General features: G+C 44.5%; 1 protein-coding gene across 16 annotated transcripts in view; it reads right to left on the bottom strand.

The window, feature by feature from the left end:
- Positions 1-9324: 9324 nt before the first annotated feature.
- The window catches only part of STAU1 (staufen double-stranded RNA binding protein 1), an 86847-nt gene continuing 78432 nt past the window's right edge, over positions 9325-17739 (bottom strand). For all 16 annotated transcript variants that reach the window (XM_068525141.1, XM_068525137.1, XM_068525139.1 and 13 more), the window contains 7 exons: positions 16847-16990; positions 14895-15041; positions 13499-13574; positions 12956-13275; positions 12223-12345; positions 11349-11434; positions 9325-10766 (listed from right to left, as the gene is read on the bottom strand). In XM_068525141.1, the coding sequence (XP_068381242.1) occupies positions 10751-10766; positions 11349-11434; positions 12223-12345; positions 12956-13275; positions 13499-13574; positions 14895-15041; positions 16847-16990 (912 nt within the window). In that variant the 3' untranslated portion in view covers positions 9325-10750. The remainder of the gene's footprint in view (positions 10767-11348; positions 11435-12222; positions 12346-12955; positions 13276-13498; positions 13575-14894; positions 15042-16846; positions 16991-17739) is intronic.

Genomic DNA, 17739 nt, shown 5'->3' with positions numbered 1-17739 from the left:
CCTTGAGAAAATTAGGTGGTTTGTGTGATCACAAATATAAGTGGGTGACTTTTTCAGTTTGCAGCTACAAAGACAAGTTTTACTAGCTTAGTGTATGACATTGATTTGAGCATTTGCACAGTTTTGATAATTCTAAAATTTTGACAGACACTTAACTGTGGAGATTTTTTTTCTGTTACTAAATTCTTTTGAGGCTGTTCGTATTTCTCTTGTCCTTTGTGTTTTTATCTATTTCCTTAAGCTTTTATTGGAAATGTCAGTAAGCAAAGAAATCACTTGTGTAACTTGCCAAGAAATGCACATTTCATAGTTTTAAATCTGTAATCAGCAATAAAAAAAAAAAAAAAAGAGCCCTAAAATATGTATCTAAGAACATCTTAAGGACAGGCTTTTGGTGCTATTTTTATAATGAAGAATTTAATTTTTCCTCTCCCGGACTCCATAAAATCCTAATTTCTAAATAACTCAAACTCAGGTTACTTAGTCTTTTTCACAAGGGAAAGGGAACAATTACTGCAGGCTTGGGGCTCATCTGTTAGAACTTTCTAGCTAGACCAGTTCCTGGGCAGCAGCATGAACTTTAGGTAGATGGTTTCCTCTGTGAACTGGCAAAGAAATGCTCTGCCTGGCTTCAGGAGGCTGTTGGGACTGCTTTAGACAGTGCAGGTGTTTGCTCTTTTTTTTTTTTTTTTTTACAATGTCTGTCTTCTCTGAAGATCACAGGTTACAAGGAACTTTTCAAGCGGTGGCATCTTGGAACCTGCGGCCTAGGAGGAGCCTACAGGTGTCAGTCCATCTTGGCAAAGGCTGCCAGTCTGGCTGCTCCCTGCACTGGGCCCAGGGGTCCCATGGCCTTTATCTTTAGCAGATAAAGAATCAGACTGTCGACATTTGGAGAGGCACAGTTTCTATGTATGCTGGAACTGTCCACTTAGTGCAGTTAGACTGGAATCTCATTCTGCGCAGATTATGTGGATTTTTTTTTTTTTTTCCAAATCTCAGGCACCTGACTTGAATGCTTTATTTTCTTCACATGTTGGTTGTGTTGTGTTGCTTGAGAGATTTCCAGCTTAATCTAGTGTACCTGCACCAACCTAATAATTATTTTTGTTTTGACATAGTAATGGAAGTATTAAATCATATAATTACTACATGGCTTAAAAGCGGTCATTGGCAGGCAGATATTGAGATAGCATTGAGATCCATTTTTCAACTGTGAACATAATTTAATACAGGTGAAAAGTCTGAAATGGCAAAGAGAATTGGTGATGGTTTATGTTTGGCGCTCAGATAAGCTCTTGAACTATCTACGTATTTGGCTCTGTGCTTGCTAAAGCTGTTGGTTAACAGTTAAGTAAATGCAGGGATAGTTACTGTTCTGGAGGACCCTTGTTTCAGCATCTTGATCAGTCTTGTAAGTTCTGCATTTTTTCCTTCCTCAGTTAAAACAGTTGAACGGAAGATGGTTTCTCTTTGTAAGTGCACCTTTTTAAATAGCTTCTGAACAGGAAGGCTGGCACTTCTATACTTTTACTCTAGCATAATTCATGAATATTTTGTTAATGGTTTTTTAAAATGTTCTAAAGTGAGATTTCTTATTCCACCTGAGACAGTTTTTATATCTAGCTTGTAAAGATCTTAAGAGATGGCAGGCTGAAGCTGCTGTGGTGTGTTTTGCGAAGTCTCAGTGACTGTTCCTCAATGGTGGTGCCAATTCTTCGTGTGCAAGAGGAGCTGGGCTCATACCTTGGGACCAGGCCAACCTGGGTTTGAATTCCACCTCTGCCACTGACTGAGGCCTTGAACAAATGCCTTGACCGCCACGCTTTTATTTACTCTTATGAAAAATGAGGGTACTACTACTTAACTTCATGATAGTTTTAAGAATAAAACAACATAAAGTACTTAGTTTAATTAAGTTGGGGGGGGGGGTGGGGACCTGGTGGGGAGGAAGTGTTTGTTACGGAGCACTATAGAAACACTGCCCTGTGTTACCAGCCTATGTAGCAGCCCTGGTAGGTGGGAAGACTCTGGAGGAGTCCTGGCCTAGGCAAGGCCCTCACTCTCAGGACACTTTTAGACATGGGGCAAATGTCATTGCGAAGTTCCGCATGAGAGTCTTGTGTCGGATCCACTGACTCTCCCTGCTGTTTGATCGTATCTCCTCTTTCATGTGTATTTTCCTTGTGGAAAATACAGGAAAAGATTTGAAAATAAAAAATCATCCATACTCCTACCTTGTTTAAGCATTCTGATTTTCTTCTTTCCTGCCTAAGCAAAGTTTAGATTATTCGAATAATGTATTCTTTTTTAAAAAATTTTTCTTTATGTTTTTTGACTGCGTCGGGTCTTAGTTGCGGCATGCAGGATCTTCGTTGTGGTGTGCGGGTTTTCTCTTTTCTAGTTGTAGTGCGTGGCTCTGTAGTTTGCGGCAGGCTGGCTCTCTAGTTGTGGCGTGCAGGCTTAGTTGCCCCGGGGCATGTCGGATCTTAGTTCCCCCACCAGGGATCAAACCCGAGTCCCCAGCATTGGAAGGCGGATTCTTTACCACTGGACCACCAGGGAAGTCCCTGTAAATACAATTTTATATGCTTTTTTAAAAACCTTTTAACATTTAAAACACTTACTGGGCAAATGTATTTTTCAGTGGTTATACATCGTTTATCATTTGGATAGATCACTGCCAAACTATACAATCATTGTTGGACATGTAGAGATTTTTTATTTTATAATTAATTCTTGAGGTGGACATCCTATATATGCCAATCTTTGTCTACGTCTGTTTCCTGAAGGTGGAATTATTGGGCCAATTACCCTGTCGGAAAGGTTGTGCCGATTTCTGTAGCACATCCCTACCCACGCTGGGCCTTACTTCGTTGTTTCATTTATTTGTGGGGCATAATGAATGTGGCATTCAGTCAGACTATTAGCTGCGTATGGTAAAAGTCTAATTAATTAGTAAATAGGGCTTGTATCTGAGCAACAAGTCTCTGCCCTCCCAGAGGCAACGCCTTTCAACTAGTACTGCCTATAATCTTTTAATTCTTTACCACTTAATTCTTCATCTTCTTGATACATCAACTGTAAGACCTCATAACTAACTCCCCGCTGTGACAAATCAGAACTTGGCTCACACTGCTACTTCCAGCCTACCTTTTACAGTTCTCTTCATCTTTAATAATAACCCTAACTATAGTCCCATCAACTGTGGCCCTCGTGTCAGGTCCTCTGTACCGACAACAGGACGTCTCCCACCCTCTACCTCTGCCTTCATTTTCACACTGTCACAGCAGATGGCTTTTCATCCTGTGCAGTAGTCCTTTTCTGTGCTTCATCCGTAGGTATCTTTTAAAAGGTGAAAACGGATAAACAGTATGTGAACTGTTACAACGGTGTGAATAGTATTCAGAGCTGGAGCTGGCAGTGTGTAGAGATTATATTTCTTCCTCTCAAGGTTTGACTTTTGCATCCATCAGAAGAGAATGTTCTTAGAGTCGAGGTCAAATGGATTGGTTTTTCCCCTCATATTCTGTCAGTTGCTCAGAGCAAACCATGCCCCATTTTATCTTGTGATACATTTGGATCCTGACTGGTCTTTTTTAGCTTTCTTCATTCTGAGTGTTACATGGGATCCCTTCCACTCTTCTCTGAGATGTTCTTTGTACAGCTCACTGGCTCTCGTGGGCCATGCAGCTTCTTTAGGTTGATTGCTAGGACTCCCAGCTGAGCCTCCCTCTTCCAGTGTTTCATGGAAACTTGAGAACCAGATGTGAGTCTTTGGTCTGAGAATGTGACAGGTCCAAATCCTTCTTCCTGAGAGGTGGAGGAAATTACCAGCTCGCACAGCTGGGTGGAACTGGGATTCAAACCCAGGCAGCATGGCGTCCGAAGCACAGGACTTGGCCAGTATGCCATGGCTTTGCAAAAGTTAGGAACAGGTAATCAGTTAATAAGGGCATGACTGTGAGGTAATAAACACTATGAAGAACCGCCATCATCCACCAACCTTTCTCTGGGGCTCCTGCATGACAGATAATAAAGACTTTTTTAAAAGCTCACATGTGGTTGGAGAAGTCCGCTTTCTCCCTTATAAAGTGGATGATGTGAGAGAAGAACTTGACAACATGGAAGAAAGAGCCACCGCAGACAGGTCAGGGGAAAGTTTCTCAGACCTGATGCAAAAGGAGGATGACCGGAGGAGTGGAAAGCAAAATGAGAGGTTTGTTTACATTGTGTCAGAAAGATGGTCCATCTCCTTGGCAAGCAGTTAAGAGTCAATCCTCCTGAGTCTAGAGAGGGAAATGCTACTCTCAGGAAACTGGATTTCTCAGCAGACGTCGGCTGAGAAGACATCCTAAAGTGTCTCCTCGTGGGTCCGTAGGGCAGTGGGGAGGAACCTAGCACCCACCAGGTCCTGCCACTCTCAGATAGAGCAGGGCTTAGTGTCCTAGGCAGGCCGTACAGTCCCACTCCTGAGAGCCAAAGTTGAGCTGGAGCCAGCCCCACACAGAGGGCTGCCTCTGTCGTGACTGTAGATCTCAGGCTGGAAGAAGTCTCTGCGATGGTGCCTGCAGAGAAACCTTCCCAAGGAGAAGCAGGGTGGCGGCAACGAACTAAGCCAACGGCTGCAGGTTGAGCATTCCAAACCCCCATCCTAACAGGCTGTTGAGGACACTGCCTTTAGTCCCCGGACAGACTGACTCTGGGCTGGGACAGCACAGTGCAGAGCCTAAAACAGGGAGGCCAAAGCTGCCCTCTGTTTAGCCCAAGGCAGCATTTCTCAACATGATTCGAAGGATTTGGGGGTGCCATCCAAAGGAACATGTATGTTTTGTATTAGAAAAAAAATCACTAGCAACTTCATGGGTGTTACTGCTTGAGGACAGTTGTTCTCAAAGTACATCTACATCACCTGGGACTTTATTAGAAATGCACGTTCTTGACCCCAGACCTACGGCATCAGCACATCTGGGAAAGGGACCCAGCAGCCTTATAAAAGCCCTCCCACGAGCTGACGCTCATGCTCAAGCTGGCGAACAAGCCAAGGAAAACCGCATCAGTCAGAAAGACACGCAGGCACGGCAGAAGCTGTGAACACTGTTCACGGCCTCAGAAGTCAGAAGCGATCGTACTGTAGAGATAGGAAATTAACAAAGGGTGGCAGGCGGAAGACGGCTGTGGCAGCTTAGGGCCCAGAGGAGCCACAGCCTTCGTGGGCCTCTTCCACAACTCAACCACGCCCTCCAGCTGTAGCTGCTGAGACGAGACATGAACTCCTGTTCTCGTGGCATCTGTCTCCACACTTTGTCTGGGGAGAGACTTGGAAGTGGACTAGGGTCCGCAGCCCAGGGAGGAGAGCCCTGACGGCTGGGCAGGAGGCAGGATGCCTGGGGGAGAGGAGGGCTCCGGACGCCTCCAGCAGGGAAGCGGGCCGATGCCTCTCCATCAGCCACCCCGCGCCGTGGGGCTCTAGAAGCCAGCTGGGCGCAAGCGGCTTCGGAGTCTGTCTCTGGGCTCCAAGGACAACAGAAGGTACTGACTTCTGCAGTGACCGCACTGCAGTCTCTGAGCAGCTACTTACATGTCGGTATTCACCCGCCTACGTTACAGCGTCCTGGCCCTTCGTGAGGTGATCTATTATTTACAGGCGCTCTTCACAGCACAGAAGCCTTATCCACACCCAATCCACCGTCTACCAGGCTGCTCCTCGTTCGGGGCCTTGGGAAAATGTTACCTGGCCAAGGGGAACAATGACAAAGGTGGTCAAACCACCTTAGAAAGAGTTGGGCCAGGTCTGGGGCCGCTCAGACTTTGGGGATTCAGAGGACACACTGGTTGCCAACAAACACTCTAGGCCGTAACTCCCCACACACAGCCATACGACATGTCCAAAAATCATGGTCCCTGGGCTTGGGAAGGTCTGAGCATCTCCAGTTTTCTTAGCTGGATTCAACCTGGTTTACACTGTTCTTGTCCATGAACCCAAGGAGCCAATCAGAGAGGAAAGTAAGCTATTAGGGTCCAGAGGAGCATTTTCAGATACGCGTTCTGAATCTACCAGGTGAGCATATGCTCAGCATACAGGATGGAGACACCAGGCAGACAGACCTGTGGGGAGGCGGCGATATTTGCACCGTAAAACAGAGGCCCAAAAGGGAATCTCAGGCCATTTCCTGGGGAAGGCTTTTGGCAGCTGGAGCCAATACACGATTAAAAAGGCAGGCAAGAACAGTCTGAGGGAGTGACACAGGATTCTGTTAGATCTCATTCCAAAGTGGCACCAACTGCCCACTACTGAATCCAGGCTCAGCAATGTCAGAGGTCAGAGAGAGACACCCCTATCACTGCTTCTACTGCAGCCTAAAGAAGTGAGGACAGCCACAGTGAGCTGAAGGCTGGATCCAGCTGGCTCTGTAGGAGGGCAGCAGGGGACGGGCATACCTGATCCTCTCTGGGCCCACCGAGCTCCAGATTGTCCAGCTTTACAATGGGTGGCACCACTGCATGTGCACTGCAGACACAATCATGAAAGAAGTGCGTGTGAAAGGGGGTGGAAATAAATGATAGGATCTGTGTTTGGATAGAGGGCTTTTAGGGATAACTTAAAAATTTTTCAGTTTACTTTTAAAAGTCCTTTTTAAAATTACCACTACACAAAGACTGCTTTACAGTCTGTCATTGCAGGCCTACTTCCAACAAAGTAGGTTTTGATGAAAATATTTGTAAAAGAATGTACAAAGGAAATTACTTATAAAATATTCAACAAGTTATTAAGCACATGTTAAGCAAAGCAGTACCAATTCCCCAAATTATGTATACTTTTTCCTAATAATTGGTATGCCAAGAAGTCTGATTAGAATATGGAGTTGTGAAAATTAATTTCCTATGTATATTCTATATATACATTGTATATATACATTAAACACACCACTGCAAGCACACAGTGCCAAATACCAAGAAAACAGCTCTGCTGCTTTGATGACTAGAAACCACCCCCCCCTCCAGTCTATGAGTTAGCCTTGCATCTTAACACACATCTCTTTAAAAGCCCATTTCAGAAAATTGGCTAACTCCTCCCTGCCAATCCAGCAATGCTTAAGTGCTCAACAATCCATTATTTATGGATTTAGAAATTTTAACTAAGTTTTTCTTGTCTGTTTTTAAGGGCACACAGATGTTTAAGCACTGAAACCAGAGACGGTAACGTCAGAAGTTTCTGAAGTTACGTTTCATACGAACAGACAGCTACACATCTCCATCCTCAGGTTTTATTTCCTGGTGGTCGTATTCTACTGAGCTCCTATTAGCTCCTAGAGAGCAAGCAGCAGCATACTGCTGCTTGGGAATGGCCGGGTATCTTTTCCCATGGGTCACAAGAACCCCAGACTCTAACAGACCTTGGGACCCAGGCCAAGGTCTCCGTCACTGGGCATTCACCCTGCAAAGCCGTGCACATTAGCTCAGTGAACTGTGGAACAAAACCTAGATTCAGAAATGACACATTTTTAAGAGCTGCAGTTCACATTCCTCAGCTCAAGAAGGCCTTTAAAAACCATACAAACCAGAACAAAACCCTGCTATGGGGATATCATCCTTACTCATTAATATCTCCCTGTGATAAGAGGAACTTAAGGAAATTGACTTAATGTCAGTGCACCTGTCGTGGGGTGACCGAATCCCAAGTCTGTCTTCCCCAAGGACAACAGGAGCTGCTCCACCTTTGCGGATCGATGCTCCTCAAATCCTAAGACCCGCTAGTCTTACCGTGGCTGACTCGCAGCTCTCATTTTTTCAGACCTGCCTCTCAGGTGCCGTGCTGTCTGCTTTTCTGCCTGTAGTCTGGAAACCAGGACTGCATATGGTCCCAAGGGCTAGTTTTGAGTCAAAGTTCTTGCAACTCTTAGAGATCATGTTGGGATAAAACTTAGTGCAAACCCGATTCCCAGGCAGCTCTCTCAAAGCCTGTTGAGACAGAGATGCTGCAGGTGAGTGAGTCCTCAGCAGGCAATGACAGCTACAGGGCCTTCACAGAGGCAAGGCTAGTTTGAGAGTTTACAGTGTAAGAATAGTCAAGGACATCCCATCTGTACAGCTTTCCAAAGCAACCAGAAATACATCACCTTCAAAAAAACCTCCTGTCAAAGAAACCTGTAGATCCTTCCTAACAATACCCCAGATATTAAGAGGAAATTTCCCCTTCTTGGAGTGCTGTCAATGAGGGCCAACTGGACTGCCAATTAGAAGTCATGAATTACTTCTAAGACTGTACTGTCGAGCCCTTTCATCTTCCCTTCACAGTGTGGAGGGTCACCGATTGGACACACTGTGAGGCAAGGAGGCGAGAGCTGGGCAGAGGCAGCAAGATCACAGGGCAGGAGAGGAGGGAGTGGCTGGCAAGGCTGGGAGATTGGCTACAATCTCGATGCTGGAAAAGGTGCTAAAAACACAGCAGGGAAGGCTGTGAAGAACCCTGAGGTGCCAGAGGTATCAGGACCAACACATGGCTTTTAAATAGATATACAAATGGGCAGATGTGTGTGTATACAGATACACTTCCTAGCTGTCCACTCAGAGGGCCCAGACACAACACACCCCTAGCAGCGAGGTCTCAGAGCACCCAGATCTTGGTTTCTAAACGTCATCGTATCACTAAAGAGGATCCAGGCTTCTTGCAGAAATGCTGAATCCAGGATTGGAAAGGGGAAAATGCCTTTCCTTTCACTGCTTTTATCCCTGCCATGCCGAGTCCCCTTCTACCCTGTAGCATTTTTCCATAACCTGCTCACTTTCGGTGCTGCTTGCAGTCCAATCCACAGGCTGGTTTTATAGTGAACCACCTTTATAAGCATATTCTAAAATTAAAAAATAGAAAACCACCAGCCCACTCCTCAGCCAGACTAGAATGCAACACCTCACCTTTACTCCTCCGAGCGCGAGCCCGCCTGAGGGAAGTGACCAGGAAGCCTCTCTCCTCCTCTCGGTCATTTCTTTGGGTGACAATGTCAGGTTCAGATGAGAGGCGCCTCCCTTCACCCGGGCGCCCACTGGCCCCTCACTGGCAGCAGTGCCCCCCACGCCATGCTTCCATGCCCTCACATCTTCCCTTACTGCTTCAGTTACTGCTCAACAGGACCAAAAATTCATTAGTAGCTGTTTATTGATCAATGGTTTGATATAAAGTTATTTCAGAGCTTCAGAATTTTGCCCAAATGGAATCACAAGCATTACAAAGTTTTTTTCTTAAAAATAAAAAAAGGATAGGGGGCAGGTTGGGAGGGACCAACCTAGCAGTAGTGGCATTTAAGAATAAATTAACAAAAAAAATTTAGTATTACTATTTATTGGTGACAAACACTAAGTTTTACTTACATTCCATGGGGAGAAAAAATTCCAGCGTAAACAATGAATCGAAGCAGTACTTAACTCGCAAGGCTACCGTGCTTTTCATCTGGACCATATGCAGGACCTCGCTGCACACATTTCTGTGCACAGCAACACGACATCAAAAGCAACACAGTTATAGAGATAAACATGGGTCATTCTTTTCAGCCCTACATGGAGATGTAATCAACAGTATAAAGCACTCAAGGAAAATCAATCTGCAGTTGTAGATGTGCTACATGGAGATCATATCCTGTAGTGTAGTGAAAGCTATGTGTCTTCAAGAGTCATATATATATATATATATGTATGTGTGTATATATATATATATATATACACACACACAATTTAATAATCTTTAAAACAAAGATCAAAGTTCATTTGTTTTAAGTCCTGTTGCATTAACAAAAATAAAATAGAAAAGGAACCAAATGATCGTTTAAAGTTTAAAATTCCTAAATTGTCCAATTTATACAACTATGGGAGACTTCATCAAGGTTTCTGAGAAGTGCAGGACTGTTTCAGCTAAACCAGAGGGCACACAATTTGCATCACTGAAATGGTCCTGGGTTAGTCCAATGAAATAAAAATGTATAACCACATACACACGGATATGATCTTTGCCGGTTAGATTACTGATAAAGTCAGTCTCAGACAAGTTTCTAAACTGTGCTATGTAACTAAATACAACTGAGAAACTCTCAAATGAAAATTTTATATAGTGTCATTTCAATCAAAAGAAAATAATGAAACTAAGAATACGTATCTCTTTTGGAAGAGAGCAGTGGTGACGGTGTGGGTACCGCGGTAGGTGTGGGCCAGAGCACGCCAAGAAGGTCAGCTCAGGCTGAGTAGGAAGCATTTGATTTTCTCTGGTGCTTTCAGCTCTGGGGCCAGACTAAGGCCTCTCTCCAGCGTGGTGTCCAGGGTTTGTCCCAAAGTGTTTGAGTGAGCCAGTTTGAGAAGGGGTCGTGCTTTCTGTTTCTTCTTTCACACAGCAAGAAGAAAAAACAACAACAACAAAAAAACCACCCCCAAAAAACAAAACCAAAAAAAAACCCCCCACCCTAACCAAGCGCTAGGGTGCCTGGGGCGTGGACCCGCTGGTTTCCCAGTGGCGCTGGGGTGCCTGGCAGGCCCGCCCGGCCCCCAGCAGCTGCTGCCGCGTGAGGAGAAGCCATAGCACAGGCCAGCGGCCATGCCGCTGCCTCCTCGGGGCCCCGCCTTCTTCACCACTGCTGTCTCCAGTCCTTTACCCATCGTGTCTCTCGGCCCACTGGAGGTATCAGAAGTTCCAAATTTTCAAAGCAGTTTCAGTATTTTCAGTATATATGTTGGGATTTTTCAATGGTTCATGGCCAGATAAGGTTCAGCACCTCCCACACCTTTAAGGAAGAAAAAAACCAAAAATGACCCGTTTTGAAATTTAAGACAATTAAGCCATGTTAAAAATGAAACTAGCAGACATCGAGAAGTCCAACAGTTCAGGCCCCAGTTTATGATAACTGGATTAAGGTCTTCCCAGAATACACCATCAAGTGAAAACAGCAAAGAGGAGAATGGGTATGTAGTATGTTATCTCTAGGAGGAAAAGGAAGAAAATAAGGAAAGAAATGTATCTGCATAAAGAAACATACAGGAAAGGTACACAAGAAACTAATACAAATGTGATCTCTGGGTGGGGTGAAGAGAATGGTATGGGTGAGGACTGCATGAGGGCAAGGTGTATCACTGTGGACACCTTTTAAAATAATTTTGACTTTTGCACCATGTGAATGTATTACCTATTGAAAGCTTAAAAAAAAAAAAAAAAAAAGTAGAGCTCTCTGCCCAAACCTTGGAAACCTTTCAGGGCAAAGGGACAGAAAGTGACTAAGACAGTATTTCACTACTAAGTTGAGCAGACAATTTGAATTTAACGCAAATGAGGAACAGAACTGCCTTTCCATGTAGATCAGCTCACTCACACAGACATTGGTCCGTTTCCTGTTCTTGGCATCTCTGTATTTTGTTGGTCCAACTCAGACAGCAACTTTAAAATGTTCAGTGCAGCCTAGCAGGAATGAAAAGGGAAGTCAAACCACGGCCACCGCTCAGGACCACAGTATACGACACTGAATAGCGAGTCGAGGGCTTCTCCTACTGCCCAACAAAACAAGTGGTCCCACTAAATAACCCTTTCATGTTTGAAGTTTTAATTAAAAATATAAATTAGAAAATGTTATCCATGGTTACCTCACTGAATCACAACCTCCGTTAATTTTATTATATATTGCCTTCTAATATTTTTAACCTGTGGTCACCAGACTGTACAAATTTTATATCCCGCTTTAAAATAAAACCTTATCATGTTTCCATGTTATAATTAGAATACATTACCCTCGGTGACATTAATATGATGGGGACATTATATTACATCAGGTGAATATACCACAGTTTATGTCAATTAATTTAATCAATTCATTTTCTTCGTTTTAGTATTTCTTACAATAATAATTTCATCTGAACAGAACACCAAAACAAGGGGCTTTCTAAGTTGCCAGAACTTGGGCCTGCAATTCCTTGTTCTGGTCAGAGATGAACTGAATACAGATCTGGAGGCGTTCCAGGATCCAAGTCCGCCTCTCAGGTCAGCAAGGGAAGAGAGGAGAGGGGTTGGCCAAAGCCCATGAGTTCTGATCAACAGAATGAGAAATCAAGCCAGTAATCTAAGAAAAGTCTTCAGAAATATGAAACCTATAAAACAATCAACTGTTCTCGAAGTCTACAGGAGAATCCTTTTCCTGTCTTTCTGAGGCCAGCAACAAGCTGGAGCCAGGCCCACCGTGTGGGGTAACATACCATATCATGGCAGGACTCCACATCCTTTCCGATACCATGGCTGATCAGGGGCGGCTGAGAGGAGCAATTGATAAGAGATACAAATTCGTTCTTGTTGTTCTTGGGGAAGTCTTTGTATTCAACCTAAAGGGGAAAAGAAAACTGAGGCAAGGATAGGAAGGCGGGGAGTACGAGCGGGGCACAGGGCGGCGGCTCTGGGCCCCGTGAACAGAGATGACACCTCTCCCTGGTCCCAGCCTGACTTGTCTACACCAACTCCTACTCAACACGCACAAGAGACTCACAGTGGGGTCTGCTGCTAAGGGGCACTGAGGGCTGCAGGCAGGATGCCAGGGCCCCAGCTTCCAGAATCTTCCAGGAACCTAAATGTCTACTCAGAAACCCTGGTCTGGAAGAAGCCATGTCCTTTCCTAGCAGGTAGAAAAAGGGCCAGCACAATGAATCTGTTCTCACTGAAGTCTAAATTTGTAACTATCACTGGATTCGAGGCTTTGTTATTACAGTTGGCCTGGATTTTTTAAAATTACCAAAGGTTGAGGATATTCTCTTACCATCCAGGGTTCTAATACTTCCCGTGTCTCCTCCCTTCCTCAGGACCACTCTTTACCATGCTTCCCCCAACCATCCCCCTAGACAAAGAACTTGATTTTAAAAAACAAGGTACTTAGTACTGAGAGAAACCAGAGATGACCGCACTGAGGTACAGACCACACAGCTCAGACCCAACAGTTACCTGGAATCCCTGGACTCTGGAAAGATAGTCCAACTGCTCAGAGGGTCTCGTGAGAGGTCCATGGGGTACGTGGCCTGAAGAGATGTTATTCTTTAAAATGGTCTCGGCTGTAGGCGAGGTGCCCCCATACAACAATTCACGGGCTATCATGGCAGTTACCGTGGCCTTGGCAGGGTTCGGAGCTACCCTGGTGAACTCTCTGGTGTGATGCCCTTGACTGACTCCTACGGCCTGGGCAACCTCGGGCACCATGGGAAGAATTCCAGCAGGCAGCTGCTGATGACTAAGATAAGGCATCCTGAACTCATCCTCTTTATTGCCTGGGGAGGGACATGCAGACAAATCAACTCAAGTCCACACATGCCGCGTGGAGAGATGTTGTAAAACCCTACACTGGCCCTCCCCCAGCACACACAACAGCACAGGGGTAATGCAGAACCAAGCACTGAACACTAACTCATTACCTAGGTACCTGCTATTACCAGGAACCATGCAAAGCCCAGAATCACAGTCAGATCAAGACAATATTAACATCACACTTACTAGTCCCATTTTCATCCCCAGAGCCAGGTTCAAAAAACGTTACTTTTCTTCCATCCCCTGGTTTCTTTATGGGTGTCTTTAAAAAAAAAAAAAAAGGCCATGAGCATCAATCAAACTGTTGAAAAATTAGTTCCTTCTGTCCAAAACTAAACAAACTCTAACCAGCACTAATCTTGGTTTATAAACTTTTAAACTATGAGGGCACTAGCAGAAAGGCCCTCTCCCAAGGCCCCCCCCCACTGGTCTGCTTGTGCCGCCAATGTGCCCACAGCAGAGCCCCCCTGCTTTCTCCCAAAGCACACTCTCAGCCACGTCAGCCTGTCCGCGAACAGCATCTAAGGGATGGGGCCTCTGCTCTGTGCTCACAAGAAGAGCGGGGAACGTTTAACCAGAAGGAGCCTGAAGATGTTAGATTGACAGAGCTGACCAAGAAGGAAACTTTTAGGTTGATGCTAAATAATTAAATAAACAAAGAATATTTCCTGGAGCACATGTCCGACTAAAAGATAAGGTGACATATCCAAAGATAACAAATGTAGGGGGAAAATGTTACTAGATAAAAATTTTGCCAAACACAAAGGTCTCCCTTCTGAGAAGGCAAAGGTGCCTATGATGCTCTGTAAGATTTTGGAATGAAAACCCCCAAAGCCAAGTCCAGGATCTCTACAGATTCTCTGATGAGTGTCTGGGATCCCAGTTATTAACTATGTGGTCACAGCTGCTGCCATTTCTCTCTGCTGACAGGACTGACAGACACGACTGAATCAGTCCTGGTGTTTTCAAGTTTATCCTGAAAGGACCATCCAGTGACTGGAAACAAGGTCGGCCAAGGCTTTCATTGAGGGTACTGCTTACCAACCTCGGCAGAAGTGCAATTTTCAATATGGGATCATTTTTGTCTAATGTTCAATTCATAAAGAGATAGAAATCCCAAATCGAAACTATGGATTTGGCCCTGACTCTAATATCACACTGTCTCAGTGTCCCAAGCATGTTCCACAACTAACAACAGCCTAAGGCTGATGAGTCTTTTATGCAGGACTCACTCTAAGAGCACAAATGATAGAATCACACACTCATTAATTTCAAGTCCAATTAATTACCCGTCATCCCACAAAAGGAGAGGAGCGAGCTGCCCTCCACAAGCATCCCAGACCACAAAGATACTGAAACAGTAACGACTTAACCCAGCACCACGCTTGGAGCCATGGACATGCAACTCCCCTTCTGACCACATTATAATGAAGCAAATGCTAGGACCCTGCTCAGCAGGGCTGCTTTACTGCCAGGAGGATGAAGCCTTGTCCGGAAGCTTAGCCCTGGAGGAGTCAGAGTCCTGAGGTGAGAAGGTCATCTTGCAATTAGAGAGCAAGGACACAGAGCCCTGAGCAGTCACCTTCTCCTCTGATTTGAGGGCTGGTTTGGTGGGCTGAGCCTGTGGGACTTTGAAACCAAGGATTTCCAGCATGTTCTCGGCTGCATTGCGTTTGGCCACCTTCTTATTGGTGCCTGATCCTTCTGCAGTGTGGTTTCCCACCTTCACCTGCGTAAAGAAGGCAGAACTCAGATCAGGGCTTAACCCTTTAGAATAAAGACTGGTCAGGAACTGAAAAGAACTCAGAATGGTCAGAAGATGGATGGCTTAACAGTGGTGCCCTGGAGCTGGCTTGGACCAGCCTGTGAGAGCCCATTATGAAATCCTGAGGAATTTGGAGAGGTGGTGTTAAAGGTAGCTATTATTATACACTAAAGTATATAAGCTTATAATTAAACAAATTATTTTAACAAACAGAGGTAATGAATACTTCAAATTCATCACTTCCTAACTGGACTCCATTTTACAATTGTCTATGCTTTTGAGGTTCTTTACACTTGTGTGTGTGTGGTGTCAATATGCAGCTACACATCTCTTTCCAACTCAGACGGAAAATGGCCACAGTGAGAGTACTTACATTACACCACAGAAATCTGCAACTACTACTTACCAAGGATTAAGTTATACTGTTGATTGTCTATTCTTAAGCTTCAGTGATGGAGAAAAGGTTAATAACGCAGATTAAGCTTTAAATTGTTGTCAAGTCTGCAGCCATGACATAACTAATACAAAAAACTGAAACTTCCAGTCTTGGAAAATTATTATCTGATTCAGCAAACAAGCCATTCATATTGTTTAAATGAGTGAAGTTCTGACATGTCTTTGCTGTTAATGTAAATAAAAATATCAACCAGTACTCATGCTAGTACCACAGTTATTCAACAATGACAGGAGCAAACCTCCTTGCTGAACCTGAGAGGAATAAAGAATTCACATGAGTCTCATTCTGTAACGCTGCTATTGGTGACTGTCACACTGAAGTTACAGATGTATGAAATTTACAAGAGTATTACATATTTTTTGTAAATTGTATGCTACGCTTCCTATCAGTAAAATTTATAATATACACATATGTACATATAATACGTGTGCATACGCGTGTATAGTCTCTGCACACACTGCCTTCCCCTAAGAGTTGGCTGCTAAACATACTCCAGCACACATCACTGCTTACCATCCCCTTCCAAGCTGGTCTTGACCGCAGACCAAAACCAAAAGCCCTGTGTCACAGAAGAGTCAAGGAAACCCTCCCTGGCCTGTGAAGAGGGGCCTGAGGTTGAATCCCAACTGGGCATCTACCAGCCGTTTGATCCTAGGCAAATTACTGAGCCTCTCAACAAGCTGCGATTTTCTCTTGTACATGGAAGGATCACTACTATTCCTGCCCTCTGACTGCAGAGGTGAAACACACCAGGCTAACTGATGGTGCTTTATAAAGCTGTAAACTGCTATGCAGAGTGAAGTATTCTGTTTTTCACCAGAAAACACTGTTAAATTCAAATTACAAATTCAGCTGCCCGTGTGAATAACTGTTTAATAAGCTAAGTGCATGGAGAAACACTCTGTACAAATCTAAAGTGTAAACCCAACCCCAGACTCCAGATTCTACAGAAGGATGAGGAGGAGCAGAAATAGATCCTTTATATAATTTATAAAACTTCTGAAAAGAACAATGTTAACCTTCAAGAAGTAACAAAGAAAAAAAGTTACCCACGATTCCCCCACTCCTCTAAACAGGCGCAGTGAGTCCAGGCTCCTACCTGTCGATACAGCAGCATGTGTGCTGTGCAGACAAGCACGTTTTAAGGCATCAGATTAGTGCAGGCAACATGGTCTAATAACAGTAACATTTGGTGGCAGGGAGTGCCCACTGGACCTGGCCTCCTGGGGAAAGGTGTCCGGCCCCTGGACTACCTCAGGCTCTGAGACAGGAGGCGGTCAGAGAAGGGCCGCCCACAAGCCGGCTGACCCACCTGCATCACAAACTCCCTGCGGCGCGGGAGGCCTCGCTCAGTGAGGAGGAGGTACTCTGGCTCCTTCTCCTTTTTTGCCTGCTGGATCTGGGCCAGTCTGCTAATCGGGTTCATCCCCTGGCCGTATTCCGGGCTGCTTTGTAGCTGAGGAACAATGAATGTAGAAACCATGTGCCATGTTAGTCATAGAAAGGACCTTGCCAATTCAGAGACCAGGACATGACAGTTGATTACTTCTATGTTGTTCTAACGGCTCAGAATTAATCAGATCTTTTTTAAACCTTTTTTTAATTGAAAGATGCCTAATGATTTTCTATGATCGCTCTGAGGTGATTTTAAGGTCTTCTTAGCAAACCAACATCACCATTCACTACGAGTAGGCAAGCATCATTGTAATGTCTGCTTTTGAACAATAAATGTCAACATATGATAGTAAATGAAGAGGTAGAAAAAATATAACAAACTCTTTCTAAAACTTCCCAAAAGTCTACATTATAAGGATGGGTTCCCAGCTTTCTTAACAATGACTCAAAATCCAGAAACCATTAAAAAAAATATATTCAAGCTATTGCCATGTGGAAAGAACCTAAAAATCCCACAGTTACTTCCTGGTTGCCACCTTCCGTGCCAGTGAATCCTTACCCACTTACCGATTTCGAGGATACTTTAAGTGGAAAAAGGGAACTGCCAGAGTATGCTAACTTTCACACATACAGAATGCTAACTTGTGTGTGAGAAAAACTTGGATTTTGATACAACATGAAACTATACTGACAATCAGAACGGATCCTGGCGTTCATAAATGTCCCCGAATGGACCCCTGTCCCTTCTTTGGGAGGGTGAGGGATAGTATAATTTTTGATAGGTCCTTTAGCGTGACTCAAAAATAAGAA

The sequence above is a fragment of the Eschrichtius robustus genome, chromosome 16, assembly GCF_028021215.1.
Source record: "Eschrichtius robustus isolate mEscRob2 chromosome 16, mEscRob2.pri, whole genome shotgun sequence".
Lineage (NCBI taxonomy): Eukaryota > Metazoa > Chordata > Mammalia > Artiodactyla > Eschrichtiidae > Eschrichtius > Eschrichtius robustus.
Note: the sequence above shows the minus strand (reverse complement) of the source record. Positions and strands in the feature narration are given on the sequence as shown.